General features: G+C 41.7%; 1 protein-coding gene across 7 annotated transcripts in view; it reads left to right on the forward strand.

Moving 5' to 3' along the window:
* The window catches only part of APAF1 (apoptotic peptidase activating factor 1), a 98,601-nt gene that overhangs the window by 52,965 nt on the left and 32,750 nt on the right, over positions 1–12,886 (forward strand). For 6 of the 7 annotated variants that reach the window (XM_066262251.1, XM_066262259.1, XM_066262240.1 and 3 more), the window contains 4 exons: positions 3,161–3,322; positions 7,935–8,063; positions 10,524–10,649; positions 11,738–11,857. In XM_066262251.1, the coding sequence (XP_066118348.1) occupies positions 3,161–3,322; positions 7,935–8,063; positions 10,524–10,649; positions 11,738–11,857 (537 nt within the window). Of the gene's footprint in view, positions 1–3,160; positions 3,323–7,934; positions 8,064–10,523; positions 10,650–11,322; positions 11,483–11,737; positions 11,858–12,886 lie in introns of those variants that run through there. The other variant, XM_066262279.1, reaches the window with a different exon arrangement.

Here is a 12,886-nt window from a genome sequence, read left to right on the forward strand (position 1 = left end):
CAACGATTCCTCCTGATTTAACTCCACCTGTACCAGAAGGCACCAGGTGCAGCAGTTCCTGAGCATTTTAGGGGTTCTGTGGGGTGCATTGGGCTGCTTCATTGGCTTTGCCCACTGCACGCTCAGGATTCAATTTTAGGGGTCTCCTTATCACTTGTCTTTCTGCTTTTTAGCATTTACAGTTTTGTTGCTGTTTCCCTTTCCTCCTTCTCCTTCACGTCTTGGATTATGCCTCGAGAAGAGTTCTCTCTACTATTGTTTTATATGGGTTTGGAAGGGTGCGGAGATGAATGTGTGCTGTATCTGCAGCTTAAACCTGAACCCTATTTCTTTCAGGGATGCTGTTGTCTATTTACCTGTGCTTGAAGCATGGGAATAATCTGTCCACTTTAAATGCATTTATTGATCACTTACTATGTACTAGGTATTTGGGTTTTAAACACAAACAGAAAAAGTATAATTCCTGGCCTGCAGTTGTTGAGTATCCAGTGGGGAGGAAGGTAAGTGAGCAGACAGCCCCGCACGGTGAGGGTCTGCAGCAGTGCTCGTTGGGGAAGTATGCGGCACCTGCGGCTGCACCCAGACTCTGCCTCTGCTCCTCATCGTCTGTGCTTTCCTATTTTGTACTTTAGCTTATTTGATGCTTTAGCCTAAACTCTAGGCCCTAGACTTTTCCTCCTTGCTCGTTGGTGTTGAAATTCTGTCCATCTCGAGGTGGTGTGAAGTAGGCTAATCTTCAGGGGTGAAAGCGAGGCGGCCACCTCTGCAGGAGTGTTCCTCAGGCCCACAGCTCGGGTGCAGCACTCCTGTGGTGCCTGCCCTGTCTGCCTCTCAAATGACACATCTGACGTATCTGGTGTGAAAGCCATTTATGTGCTTGTCTCAGCTCCTGTGCTGGCCTGCAAACTCCTGCGAGTGGTGTCTGTATCTGATTTATTGATGTTCTCAAAGTGGCTAGCACAGCGGTTATAATGTGTTCAAGATGATAAACCGTTGCCCTGTCCCTTCAAATCAAATTAAGACTTCTCTAGCTCAAAAACTTTTATAAGTTTTCAGGGACAGGTTTTTTATTTCATGTGTGTCAAAATGTGGTGTAGAGCAGTGGTCCCCAACCTTTGTTAGGCCACAGACCGGTTTAATGTCAGAAAATATTTTCACGGACCAGCTTTTAGGGTGGGACGGATAAATGTGTCACGTGAAATGTCAAGAGTGAGTCTTAGACAGATGTAACAGAGGGAATCTGGTCATTTAAAAAAATAAAACATCGTTCAGACTTACATATAAATAAAACGGAAATAATGTAAGTTATTTATTCTTTCTCTGTGGACCGGTACCAAATGGCCCATGGACCGGTACCAGTCTGCGGCCCGGGGGTTGGGGACCACTGGTGTAGAGCACAGAGCACTAGCAGCAGGGGAAAGACATTACTGCAGTCTCGGTGAGAACTGCCCTGTGGTGGCAGCTTTCCCAGAGTGCTATTAAGCCTCTGTGTGGGCTGGTTTGCACTGATATAGTGATGCATAGTAAGCAGTGGTCTTGCAAAATGCTGTTGGATAACAGCATTTCAAGGTCACAGTCTTCTAAAGCTTTTACCTTCTGAGAGGATGAAGAATGGTAAAACTATTTCCTGTTCCAACTGACTCTGTAATCTTCTAAGCAGTTTGTTAACAGTGTCATGTGTGTTTTTTATGCCCAGATGATAAACCATTTCAAAGTGTGAGTTTTATTTAAAAATTGCCATTTAAACCACATAAGGGTCAGGGTACATATGGTCCCTAAACACAGTGCAGTGACTTGCTCAGAACAAGACTCTGGTATTGACTTGGTCCCTCGATCTGTAGACTTTCATCACTTCCTGGAGGGAGCTGTAATCAGGTCCAGAAGCGGAAGATGTGGTTGAGACAAACGGAATAAAATTGAGTTGTGTTAGTTTTCCTTTCCTTTCTTAAATCCAAGCATAGTTGTTTTGTTTTTCATATTATGAGGGAGACTGTGATTTCTCATATATTACGGTTGATGGGATTGAAGTTTCTGGCATTTATATTTAGATTATTTTTTCTCTTTGGTGTCAAGAAAAACTATTTTAGTCTCTGATGTCTTTTATGCTTTGTCCAGTTTACCCCCAGTAATTGCAAGGGGAGAGGTTTGTTTTGGCCATATTTCTTAGTGTATGTAATACTTTGCTCAGCTCGAGAGAGATTTAAAAATGTGCCTGGCTAGAAAAATCAGGTTTTACCTTGAGTTTTGCTTTGAAAGTTGAGTTAAACCTGAAAAGCAACTTTTTCTTTTGTCCTTCCCCTTGGCCAACCCTTGCTCTGGGCATGGCAGCCATTGTCACTCTGTGAGGCTGGGACGCTGCTCAAAGCCCAGGGAGTAAAGATGGGTTTTCTCAAGGGCCTTTTGTCTTTTGTGCTGTTCATTGGCTCTTCATGGGTTTAGTCTTTTTATTTATTTATTTTTATTTTAGAGGTGGTGGGGGAGAGAGAGAGAGAGAGAAAAGGGGGTGGGGAGGAGCAGGAAGCATCAACTCCCATATGTGCTTTGGCCAGGTAAGCCCAGGGTTTCAAACCGGCGACCTCAGTGTTCCATGCTGACGCTTTATCCATTGCACCACCACAGGTCAGGCAGGTTAGTCTTTTGTATCCTATTCTTCAGGATCCAGTTGTTTCAGAGCCCTGCCAAACACATACAGTGTCTTTCTTCCTTTCAGTAGCCTCATTTTGGGTGCTCTGCTGGGTTATAGCCTGCTTGGACTGAGCCCCGAAACTGTCCAATCTGTGCTGCAGGAGATGCGAAGCACACTTCACGCCTGGCACAGCAGAGGGCAGCAGCGGCAAGTTGTGAGTCTGTCTCACCTGCACGCTCGTCCTTACTGTCAGCACCTAGCTGCCTCCACATCCAGGCAAGGCTCTTCGACATTTTATTTAGTTCTGCATTCTGCATTTCAGGCAGTTTCTAGTTGTTTTATTTTAGGAATGTACTGAATGAAACTGGAGTTCTTAATTTAAAAGTTTTATAAAAATGTCACACATAAGTAAGAATAATTCACTAGCTAAAGAGAATAACTTGTGGGATATTTAATCCAGGTGGAATTCTAGAGGTGTGATTTGAGATGAAAACAAACTTAATTATTATTTAAAAATTTTTTTGTGCTTTACAGCTTTGGGGTGTGAAATCAGCAAACGAGACGAAAAGTATTAATGTGAAGCGGTTCTTCCTGACTTCCGAGGAGCCTCAAGAGGATATGGAAGTGATAGTGAAGTGTTGTTCGTGGTCTTCCGATGGTTCTAGGATCATGGTGGCAGCAAAACATAAAATCTTAGTAAGTACTAGTATTTTAAAAAGCCACACTTAGTCTAATTTAAAGAAAATGAAAACTTCTGTTGATATAAATAAAGCCTCGCTCTGTGATTTGGAACCAGCTCCCTAACCTCCTGTAGTTCTAAGAGTGATGCTGTTGGGGTATCGCTAGGCCTTATTGGAGAAGCTCTCCATGGCCCTAGGGTTTGGGAAGTGGTGTGCATTGATTCCCACATTGGAGGTGTGCTGTGTACTAGCGTATTTAAGGCCTGCAGAAACAATTTATGCCATTTAATCCAGTGTTTCTCAGATTTATGAAGAATGTGGAATACTTTCTTTATTGCTTTTTTGATGTTATTTTACAATTTGAATACATTGGTTTAGGTGATTTTCAAAGTGCTTTCTTACTCCTGAAATTTTATTATTTTGGGACTGATAAGCAGGAAATATGTATCAGTGACTGAAGATGATTGTGAGATTTCTATGAAGTAAATAAGGAAGTAAAAAAGGAAATGCCTTTCTCCTTTTTCAAATTTGTAGTATTTAGAATGCTTTTGTGTATAATTTCTTTTGATATAAATATCCAAGGGGCAGAGAAGGTTGCAGTAGCCCTATAATAATAATGAGGTACCTGAAGTTCAGAGCAGGCAAGTAATTTGTTCAAAGTTACATCATGATTTGGAGAGCCAGGTTTTCTGATTTATGTCTCAGTGACATTCCATCCTAACAGTAATTATAAAAGACTTAAATAAGAGATATTACAGTTTTATGTTCAGCTTTACTGAGATATAATTGACAAATAAAATTGTAAGATATGAAATATGTATGCATTATAAAAGGATTCCCGGAGTTAATTAACGCAACTGGGTTTAAGTTCTACTTTCTTTGCAAATTTCAATTATGCAATACAGTGTTCATAGCTACAGACACCGTGTAATCCTTAGATCCTCAAACCTTTTTCATCTTATAACTGAAACTATGTATTCTTATACCAGCCTCTTCCTGTTCCCCCCCTACCCCAGATATATTTTAAAGAACCCAATTGAGGTATACCATATAGTTATATAAAAACTCACTGAGGGCCCTGGCCGGTTGGCTCAGTGGTAGAGCTTGGCCTGGCGTGCAGGAGTCCCGGGTTCGATTCCCAGCCAGGGCACACAGGAGAAGCGCCCATCTGCTTCTCCACCCCTCCCCCTCTCCTTCCTCTCTGTCTCTCTCTTCCCCTCCCGCAGCCAAGGCTCCATTGGAGCAAAGATGGCCTGGGCACTGGGGATGGCTCCATGGCCTCTGCCTCAGGCGCTAGAGTGGCTCTGGTCGCAACAGAGCGACGCCCCGGATGGGCAGAGCATCGTCCCCTGGTGGGCATGCCGGGTGGATCCCCCTCGGGCGAATGCGGGAGTCTGTCTGACTGCCTCCCCGTTTCCAGCTTCAGAAAAATACACACACACAAAAAAAACTCACTGAGGGACTGTTATGTTATTGTTATTGATCTAGTACCTATGATTTTTAGATCTTGGTTACTTATAGGCTTATACCTCTTTATCAGAAAATGAAAGAAAAATATCTTCTTTTGTCTTAAATTTGTAAAGGACTGTAAGAACCACTTCATTCACAGGATTTGAAGATTAAAAATATATTTTTGGCCCTGGCTGGTTGGCTCAGTAGCACAGTGTTGGCCCGGTGTGTAGAAGTCCTGGATTAGATTCCTGGTTAGGGCACACAGGAGAAGCGCCCATCTGCTTCTTACCCCTCCCCCTCTTGCTTTTTCTCTCTCTTTCTTCCCCTCCATCAGCCATGGCTCAATTGGAGTGAGTTGGCCCCGGGCACTGAGGATGGATCCATGGCCTCCACTTTAGGCGCTAAGAAGAGCGTGGTTGCTGAGCAGCGGAGCAATGCTCCAGATGGGCAGAGCATGGCCCTCTAGTGGGCTTGCTGGGTGGATCCTGGTTGGGGTGCATGTGGGAGTCGTCTCTCTGCCTTCCTTCTTCTCATGGAATTAAAAAATATATATTTGCTGTAAAATATATAGATGTAAAATTTGCCACTTTAATAAATGTATACTTTAGTGGCATTAATTATATTAACAGTGTTATACAACTATTACCACCATTGCCAAATCTTTTATTTCTTTTTGCCAACACCTATGTATCATCCCAAACAGAAACTCTGTAACTAGTAAGTGAAATCTCCACATCCCCTTCTCTCCAGAACCCCTAGTGAACTCTAATCTAATCTATGAATTTGCCTATTTTAGATATTTCATGTAAGTGGAATCATAAAATAGTGGAATTTTTGTGTCTGGCTGATTTCATTTAGCACACCATTTTCAAGGCTCATTCATATTGGAGCATGTATCAGATTTTTTGTGTGTGAGAGAGAGACAGAGAGAGGGACAGGCAGGGAGAGAGATGAGAAGCATCAATTATTTGTTGCAGCACCTTAGTTGTTCATTGATTGCTTTCTCATGTGTGCTTGATCCAGTGATCCCTTGCTCAAGCCAGCGACCCTTGGGCTCAAGCCAGTGACCATAAGGGTCATGTCTATGATCCCACACTCAAGCCAGCTACCCTGCGCTCATGCCAGAATAGCCCGTGCTCAAGCTGGTAACCTTGGGGTTTTGAACCTGGGTCCTCTACATCCCAGGCCGATGCTCTTTACACTGTGCCACCACCTGGTCAGCCTGTATCAGGACTTTTATGGCTACATAATATTCCATTAAATGGATACGCTACAGTTTGTTTATCCTTTCATCTCTTGATGGACATTTGGGATGCTTTTTCCTTTTGACTATTGTGAGTAATACTGCAATGAACATTGGTGTGCAAGGAAGGATCTATTTGGGCTTCTGTTTCACCTGTTTTGTGTATGTACCTGGGGATAGAATTGCAGGGTTATATGGCAAGTCTGTATTTAGCTTTTTGAGGAACCACCACATTTTTCCACAGCATCCGAACCATTTTATATTCCCAGTGGCAATGTACAAGAGCTGGCTGCAGTTTCTCCACATCCTTGTCAACACTTGTTATCTTCCTTAATTATATTATAATCACCCTATTAGGTGTAAAGTGGTATCCCATTGTAGTTTGATTTGCATTTCCCTGATGACTAATGGTGTTGAGCAGAATTTGAACATTTTAAAAGATGTAGTGAGAGAAGAAAATGGTTTTATTTTGCATGAAATGCCTTTTAAAATTTGAGGCCATAGCGTGCGGTAGAGCGTCGGCCTAGCGTGCGGAGGACCCGGGTTCGATTCCCGGCCAGGGCACACAGGAGAAGCGCCCATTTGCTTCTCCACCCCTCCGCCGCGCTTTCCTCTCTGTCTCTCTCTTCCCCTCCCGCAGCCAAGGCTCCATTGGAGCAAGGATGGCCCGGGCGCTGGGCATGGCTCTGTGGCCTCTGCCTCAGGCGCTAGAGTGGCTCTGGTCGCAATATGGCGACGCCCAGGATGGGCAGAGCATCGCCCCCTGGGGGGCAGAGCGTGGCCCCTGGTGGGCGTGCCGGGTGGATCCCGGTCGGGCGCATGCGGGAGTCTGTCTGACTATCTCTCCCTGTTTCCAGCTTCAGAAAAATGAAAAAAAAAAAAAAAAAAAAATTTGAGGCCAGCTGCTTATTTTACCTGCTAAAATAAAGCTACCCTAAGATCACCCTTAAATACACAGAGCTCTGTATTTCTTACTTCTGGTCTCTCCATTTGCCTCTTCCTATTCCTTTCCTACTTCTTTGTGTTTTAGTTCACTCCTATTGTTAGGTATTTTCTTTTTGCTGCCCAATAACTGGGACAGCTGCCTCTCTCATATTTGCCAAGTTTCCGCTATCACTCTCAGCCACTAATCTTTAAGAACGACCTGTCCTGGAAAGCATGTTGAGTATGAATCTCTGTGCTTTGTTGTTGGCCCTGACGCTGTGTGCTTACCATCTGTGTGTACTTGCCGAGCTGTGCATTCACAGGGCATTTTCATGGCTCTGCCCAACCCTCCCTGCACCCCCCCCCCCCCCATTAAGACTGCCTTGGTCTTAAATCACTATACTGTATGTTGGTATGAATGTTTATATTATTGGGAAAAAAGTTTTGGAAGAGTATATTCAAGCCTTTTAAAATTTTTTAGAAGTTGAAACAAAGCTTGAATTACTCAAATATAGCTCTTTTTTGGTTCAAAAATGGGAAAGTGATTGTAATGGAGTAATTTGGCAGCTCTGGAGAGGACTAGAAATGATTGAACTAATTTCATTTTAGCAAGCCTCTGCTCTATATTATTCTGATCATTTTCATTTTTGATGATCTATTTTCTCTTTTGAATAAATAAGCATTAGAGAGAACTGCTCCGTATGTTAATTTGGCTACTCCCTTCATTTATTCACAGGGGTTTTATTTCTCTGGGTCAGGTTGAGATATTATCTGTGATAGATATTTGTATAGGAAACATTTCAAGATGAGTGCTATTTTAACAGAACATGTATATTGATTTATATCTTACCTATGACTGTCGATAATATGCCAATTGTCAGTAATTATAATTGCAGGATTTATATTTTGAAGTGGGAGAATATTTTAGAAATAAATTTAGATTCAGTTTGGATATAGCTGATTTAAAAAATATTTCACTTCCATAAACATCTCTGTTTTATGTTGACAGCTTTTTGATATTCATACCAGTGGTCTGTTGGCAGAAATCCATACAAACCATCACAGCACCATCCAGTACTGTGACTTCTCCCCCCATCACCATTTGGCAGTGGTGGCCTTGTCCCACAACTGTGTGGAGGTGAGTAGTTGAGCTTACCCTGTGAGTCTGGGTCTCCAGAGGTACAAGGATGATCAAGAATGCAATGCTTCAACCCTTAACTGCTGAGGATGTTTGCTTGGGTAATTACATAGTGTTTTCTTTATAATGTGATGACTTAAAGCTTTAGGATATTAAACTACATATATAGCCAGCTTTATCTAGTAGTGGTTACAGACTTGATTTGACAGTATGACAGATCGTGCTGGGATGCTGTATTTGTTGGGTGACGGGTATGTGCTTCAGTCTGAGGAAACAATGGAATGACCAACTGGTTACCGAAACAGAATCATGGTGTCTCTTAAACAATATAGGTGTAGACTCTTCTGTAAAAGAAATGATAAGAAATTAGTCCAGTTCAGATTTCTAAGATCATTGAGGATACGCTGGAGATCAGATTTGGAATTGGTTAACCTAGGATGCTCATTGCTAAGCACTAATGAATAAAATGACTCTTTTAAGTTACTTGTTTATATTTATAATTTAGCACTTACCTGATGGATTTTATAGTTAGCTTCTGTACCTCACTGGCTCTGAAAGAATCCCACCCAGTGAATTGCTATATTAGTTTTTTTAAGAAAGCAATGAATTTCCTGATATTTTTCCTCCAAAGATGGATTTGTTTTCCAAGCTTTGATACTACTCACTTCTTGGTTGGGTTTGAAGCCCCTTGTTATTACAGCCCAAGAAAAAGGGGGTGGGCCTTTATCTGGAAAATAGAGAAATTCACATGGTTCACAGGCTGTTTTCATAGGAAGCTTGACTACTGCAAGCACTTTGCCAGTGTTCTGGTCTTATTTCAGCAATTTTTAGTGAGTCTGTCAGCCTTGCCCCTTACTATGAAGGTGTGTGTGGGTGGGTGGGGGAGAGGGCTTGCTGAGCTATAGGCCATCAGTGTGGAGACACAGGTAAAATGAGACTGGATGAGCTCTGTAAGCTCCTCCTAATTCTAAGTACAGCACTGTAGCTAGCACTGAAGAATTTCGCTGCCAAGAAGCATTCCATTGGAAGCAGAGGCAGTGAGTGTGAACATATTGCAGATCTGTTTGAAACAGTGGGAAGAGTAGGGTGCTCTGGGCTGTGTTGTCTTTGGCAGGGGCTTTGGATGGAAAGAGTCAGTGCTAGGACATCTTGCACCTTACCTGTAGATCCTCCAGATGGGTGTGGTTGGAAATGTCCCCTTTCTGGCTTTTGCCAGGATTTTTAGGAGGTATTGAGGAGCACACCCCTCTTTCTGCCTTTCCTGTCACTTCTAAAATCTTTACCCTATACTTAGAAAGCTCCAGGAAACATTGCCTTTCTTCTTGAAGTGGGGGGACTTGGTTTCAGAGGCTCTGGGTGACAAAGAAATGATGGGGGGCGTGCAGAAGGGAGGAGAAGGAAGGATTTGCAGTCAGGGAGATTTTTTAGTTAGTGGAACTACTTTGGTGTCTGTACTTTACCTCTGTATTTCCCACCTTGGACTCTAGAGATAAGGCGGAGGAAATTCCATGTAATTAATTTGTAGCCATAGAACTCACTGATTGAAAACCATTGGGCATGTGATGAAGTACTTGTTTGTCCGTGCTAATTCTGAAATCATAAAGTAGGTCTGTAATTCAGAGTGTAATGAGAGGAACTCAGGCACATATGGTACTTCATTAGACTGGAATAGATTTGAGTAATTTACAGCAGGACTCAGGACACAATGCAGCCAGGCTGGTGGCAGACACTGACAGTTTGTCATAAGCATGAATAACAGGAGAAGGGTGTACATGTACAATTAGTACATTCATCATTTACAGGGTTTTGCAATCATTTGAAATGAGGATTAGATGACAGTGGAATATAAACTGAATATGGAAGCTTCTTGTGTTCATCTATTTTTTTATTGATTTTTAAATAATACACAAAATATTTACATGATTCTAAATCAAAACCTTATAATAAGTCATATTCAGAGACATCTGGCTTTCATCACTATCCCCTCTCCTCCACTGTTTTCCACCCCTGCCCATTGGTAACCATTTTGGTTTTAGTTTAACATTTCAATGTTTCTTTATGGATATATATATATATATATATATATGCAGGTATTTATATGTATTATTTATCTACCTCCACATTTGTATCCATTTATTTATATATATATATATATATATATATATATATATATATATACACTTTTGCAGAAATATATATACTCTTCTTTTATTGTAAACAATATTGCCCAGAGACTAGTCAGTATCAAGGTGTTTTTCTAATTACATTTTATGGCCTCATAGTATTCCATTATATGTATGATAGATGTATTCAGTTGGTCATATTGATGGTCATTTTAGTTGTTTCCAGTTTTTTACTATTAAAAATAATGATACAATGAATAATCTATACAAGTCATTTAGTGTACCTATGTAAAATGCTTAAGAACGTGATTTCCTATATGTTGTGTTTATTCTGTAGTTGTGGAATATGGATTCTGGTTTAAAAGTAGCTGATTGCAGAGGACATTTAAGTTGGGTTCATTGTGTGATGTTTTCTCCTGACGGATCATCATTTTTGACATCTTCTGATGACCAGACAATCAGGGTGAGAAATATTGAGATTTTAATTTTAAACATTTACTGATGGTAAGTAAGGTAAGCCTCCTACAAACTAAGAAATTAATGCGCAGTGTCGGGGGAAGTAAAATAGGAAACTACTAGATTAGTATTTACTCTTGAAAAGTGCTGTCATATGGACTGTAAAAGTCTCATTCATTTAAACATGTTCATTGAGTATTACCATGGACCAGATGGATAACTCCAGTGATTAAACCAGCGGTTCTCAACCTGTGGGTCGCGACCCTGGCGGGGGTCGAACGACCATTTTTATTTTATTATTTGGGGGGGTCTAATAATAAAACTTTTATTTATTAATTTTATTTAGAAAAATTTATTGGGGTGACATTGATCAATAAGAGTATATAGGTTTCAGGTAAACATGTTTACACATTTTAAATCATAAACTTGTTGAGGCCAGGAACCCTGGTTTGTCCCTGTTGTGTCTAATGCAGTGTTTTGTACAAATTATAGCCAACATGGATTTAGTGTTTACTGTATCTCTGATGTTGTACAAAGTGCTGTGCCAGTATTTGCTAATCCTCACAGCAGTTCTTCTGTAGCTGAGGAAAACAAAAAAGGTTTAAGTCGGTGCTGCTTAAAGTGCTGGTCTCAATAAGCTTGAGCCAGAATGTAAATCACTTCCCTGCTTCTTTCATTAGGAAGTCATGTTAAAAAAAAAAAATCAACTTCATCACCAGGTACACTGTTAGCAGTGTGTATCGAAATGCGGTGGGTTTACATTCTGGCAGGCACCTGATCTTGACATCAAGCAGTTTGAGAACCAGCAGAAGGTCCTTGTCCCTGGGGGAAGTCATCTGCCCAAAAGTGCAGGTACAGCTAGAAGTCATACTAAGGCATTTTGGCTCTCATACCCATTACTTTTAATACTAACTGCCTCTTACTATAGCATGTAATTAATAAATAATTATTGTTGAATTCTAATCTAATAACTGAACAGTTATTAGCATCATAGGCATTTTGAGTGTGAAGCTTGGTTTGTCTCTTGCTAGGACTTGTCTTTATAATATTTTGGAGGCTACAGTAATCTTATTTTATTTTAAATCTCTTGATCAGCTCTGGGAGACAAAGAAAGTATGTGAAAACTCTGCTGTCGTGTTAAAGCAAGAAATAGATGTTGTATTTCAAGAAGACGAAGTGATGGTTCTTGCAGTTGACAATAGAAGATGTCTGCAAGTGAGTATTTATTAGGAAAATCATTTGAAAAATTGTTTTGATTGCATTCTCAATTCACAACTTTTCTTGTTTGCTTTTGGACTTGGGAATAGGCACACTTGTAGAGTGTCCAACAGATATCAGTGGGTATCAGTTGAGTAAGAATGTAGGTCTTGAGCTGAGGCTCAGATAGGCTAGTATTTAGAAATAAAAAGGTGATACCTTGTCTCACCTCATTCCTCCTGGTTGGTGTCAGTGATCACATTCCTTGGTTTGCATGGAGTCTAGGATATCATGAGGAGAAACTTGAACTTGTGCACAGTAGTGATTTAGACATATCTGTCGGAGTGTGCAGGCGGATGGGAATGCCAGTGGAAGCATTAAGGCAGGAAAGTGATGACAGGCTGTTTGCAAGAACAGAACTCACCCGAAGTGAGGAAGTGGAACTGAGGTGGAAGGAGCTGGGCTTCTCCTACTGAAATACACCTGTCTGTCTATTCATGTACTCACACATTTGTTCAGGAAATATTTCTTGAATGCTTCTTACGTTCTCTGAGAAGGAAAAGATTTTTGAGGTAAAATTGAAAAAGCTCTATATCATTTAGGGACCCAAACTGTTGTAGGCTAGACCCTGCCCCTCAACAAAGAGTGGAACACGTGAGAGGAGGGCGTTTATTGATGGGCTGAAGAGGACAGGTGCCCGGGTTCCGGTCCATTGGCAGAGGACTGACGGAGTTCTGAGTGGTGGTAACACAGAGCAGATGCCTTAAGGATCACTGGGGCATAGGACAGGGAGCAAGGAACGTGGGAGAGTGGGAGGAGATAGTGAGGCCGCGGTAGAAGAAGAGAGAAACAGTAGAGAGGAGGAGAGACGGAGGGGCGTGGGTATTGAGGGTAAGAGGGAGAGCGGCTGCGCAGTGCAGATGCCTTAAGGATCACTGGGGCATAGGACAGGGAGCAAGGAACGTGGGAGAGTGGGAGGAGATAGTGAGGCCGCGGTAGAAGAAGAGAGAAGCAGTAGAGAGGAGGAGAGACGGAGGGGCGTGGGTA

This window comes from Saccopteryx bilineata, chromosome 1 (assembly GCF_036850765.1).
Source record: "Saccopteryx bilineata isolate mSacBil1 chromosome 1, mSacBil1_pri_phased_curated, whole genome shotgun sequence".
NCBI lineage: Eukaryota > Metazoa > Chordata > Mammalia > Chiroptera > Emballonuridae > Saccopteryx > Saccopteryx bilineata.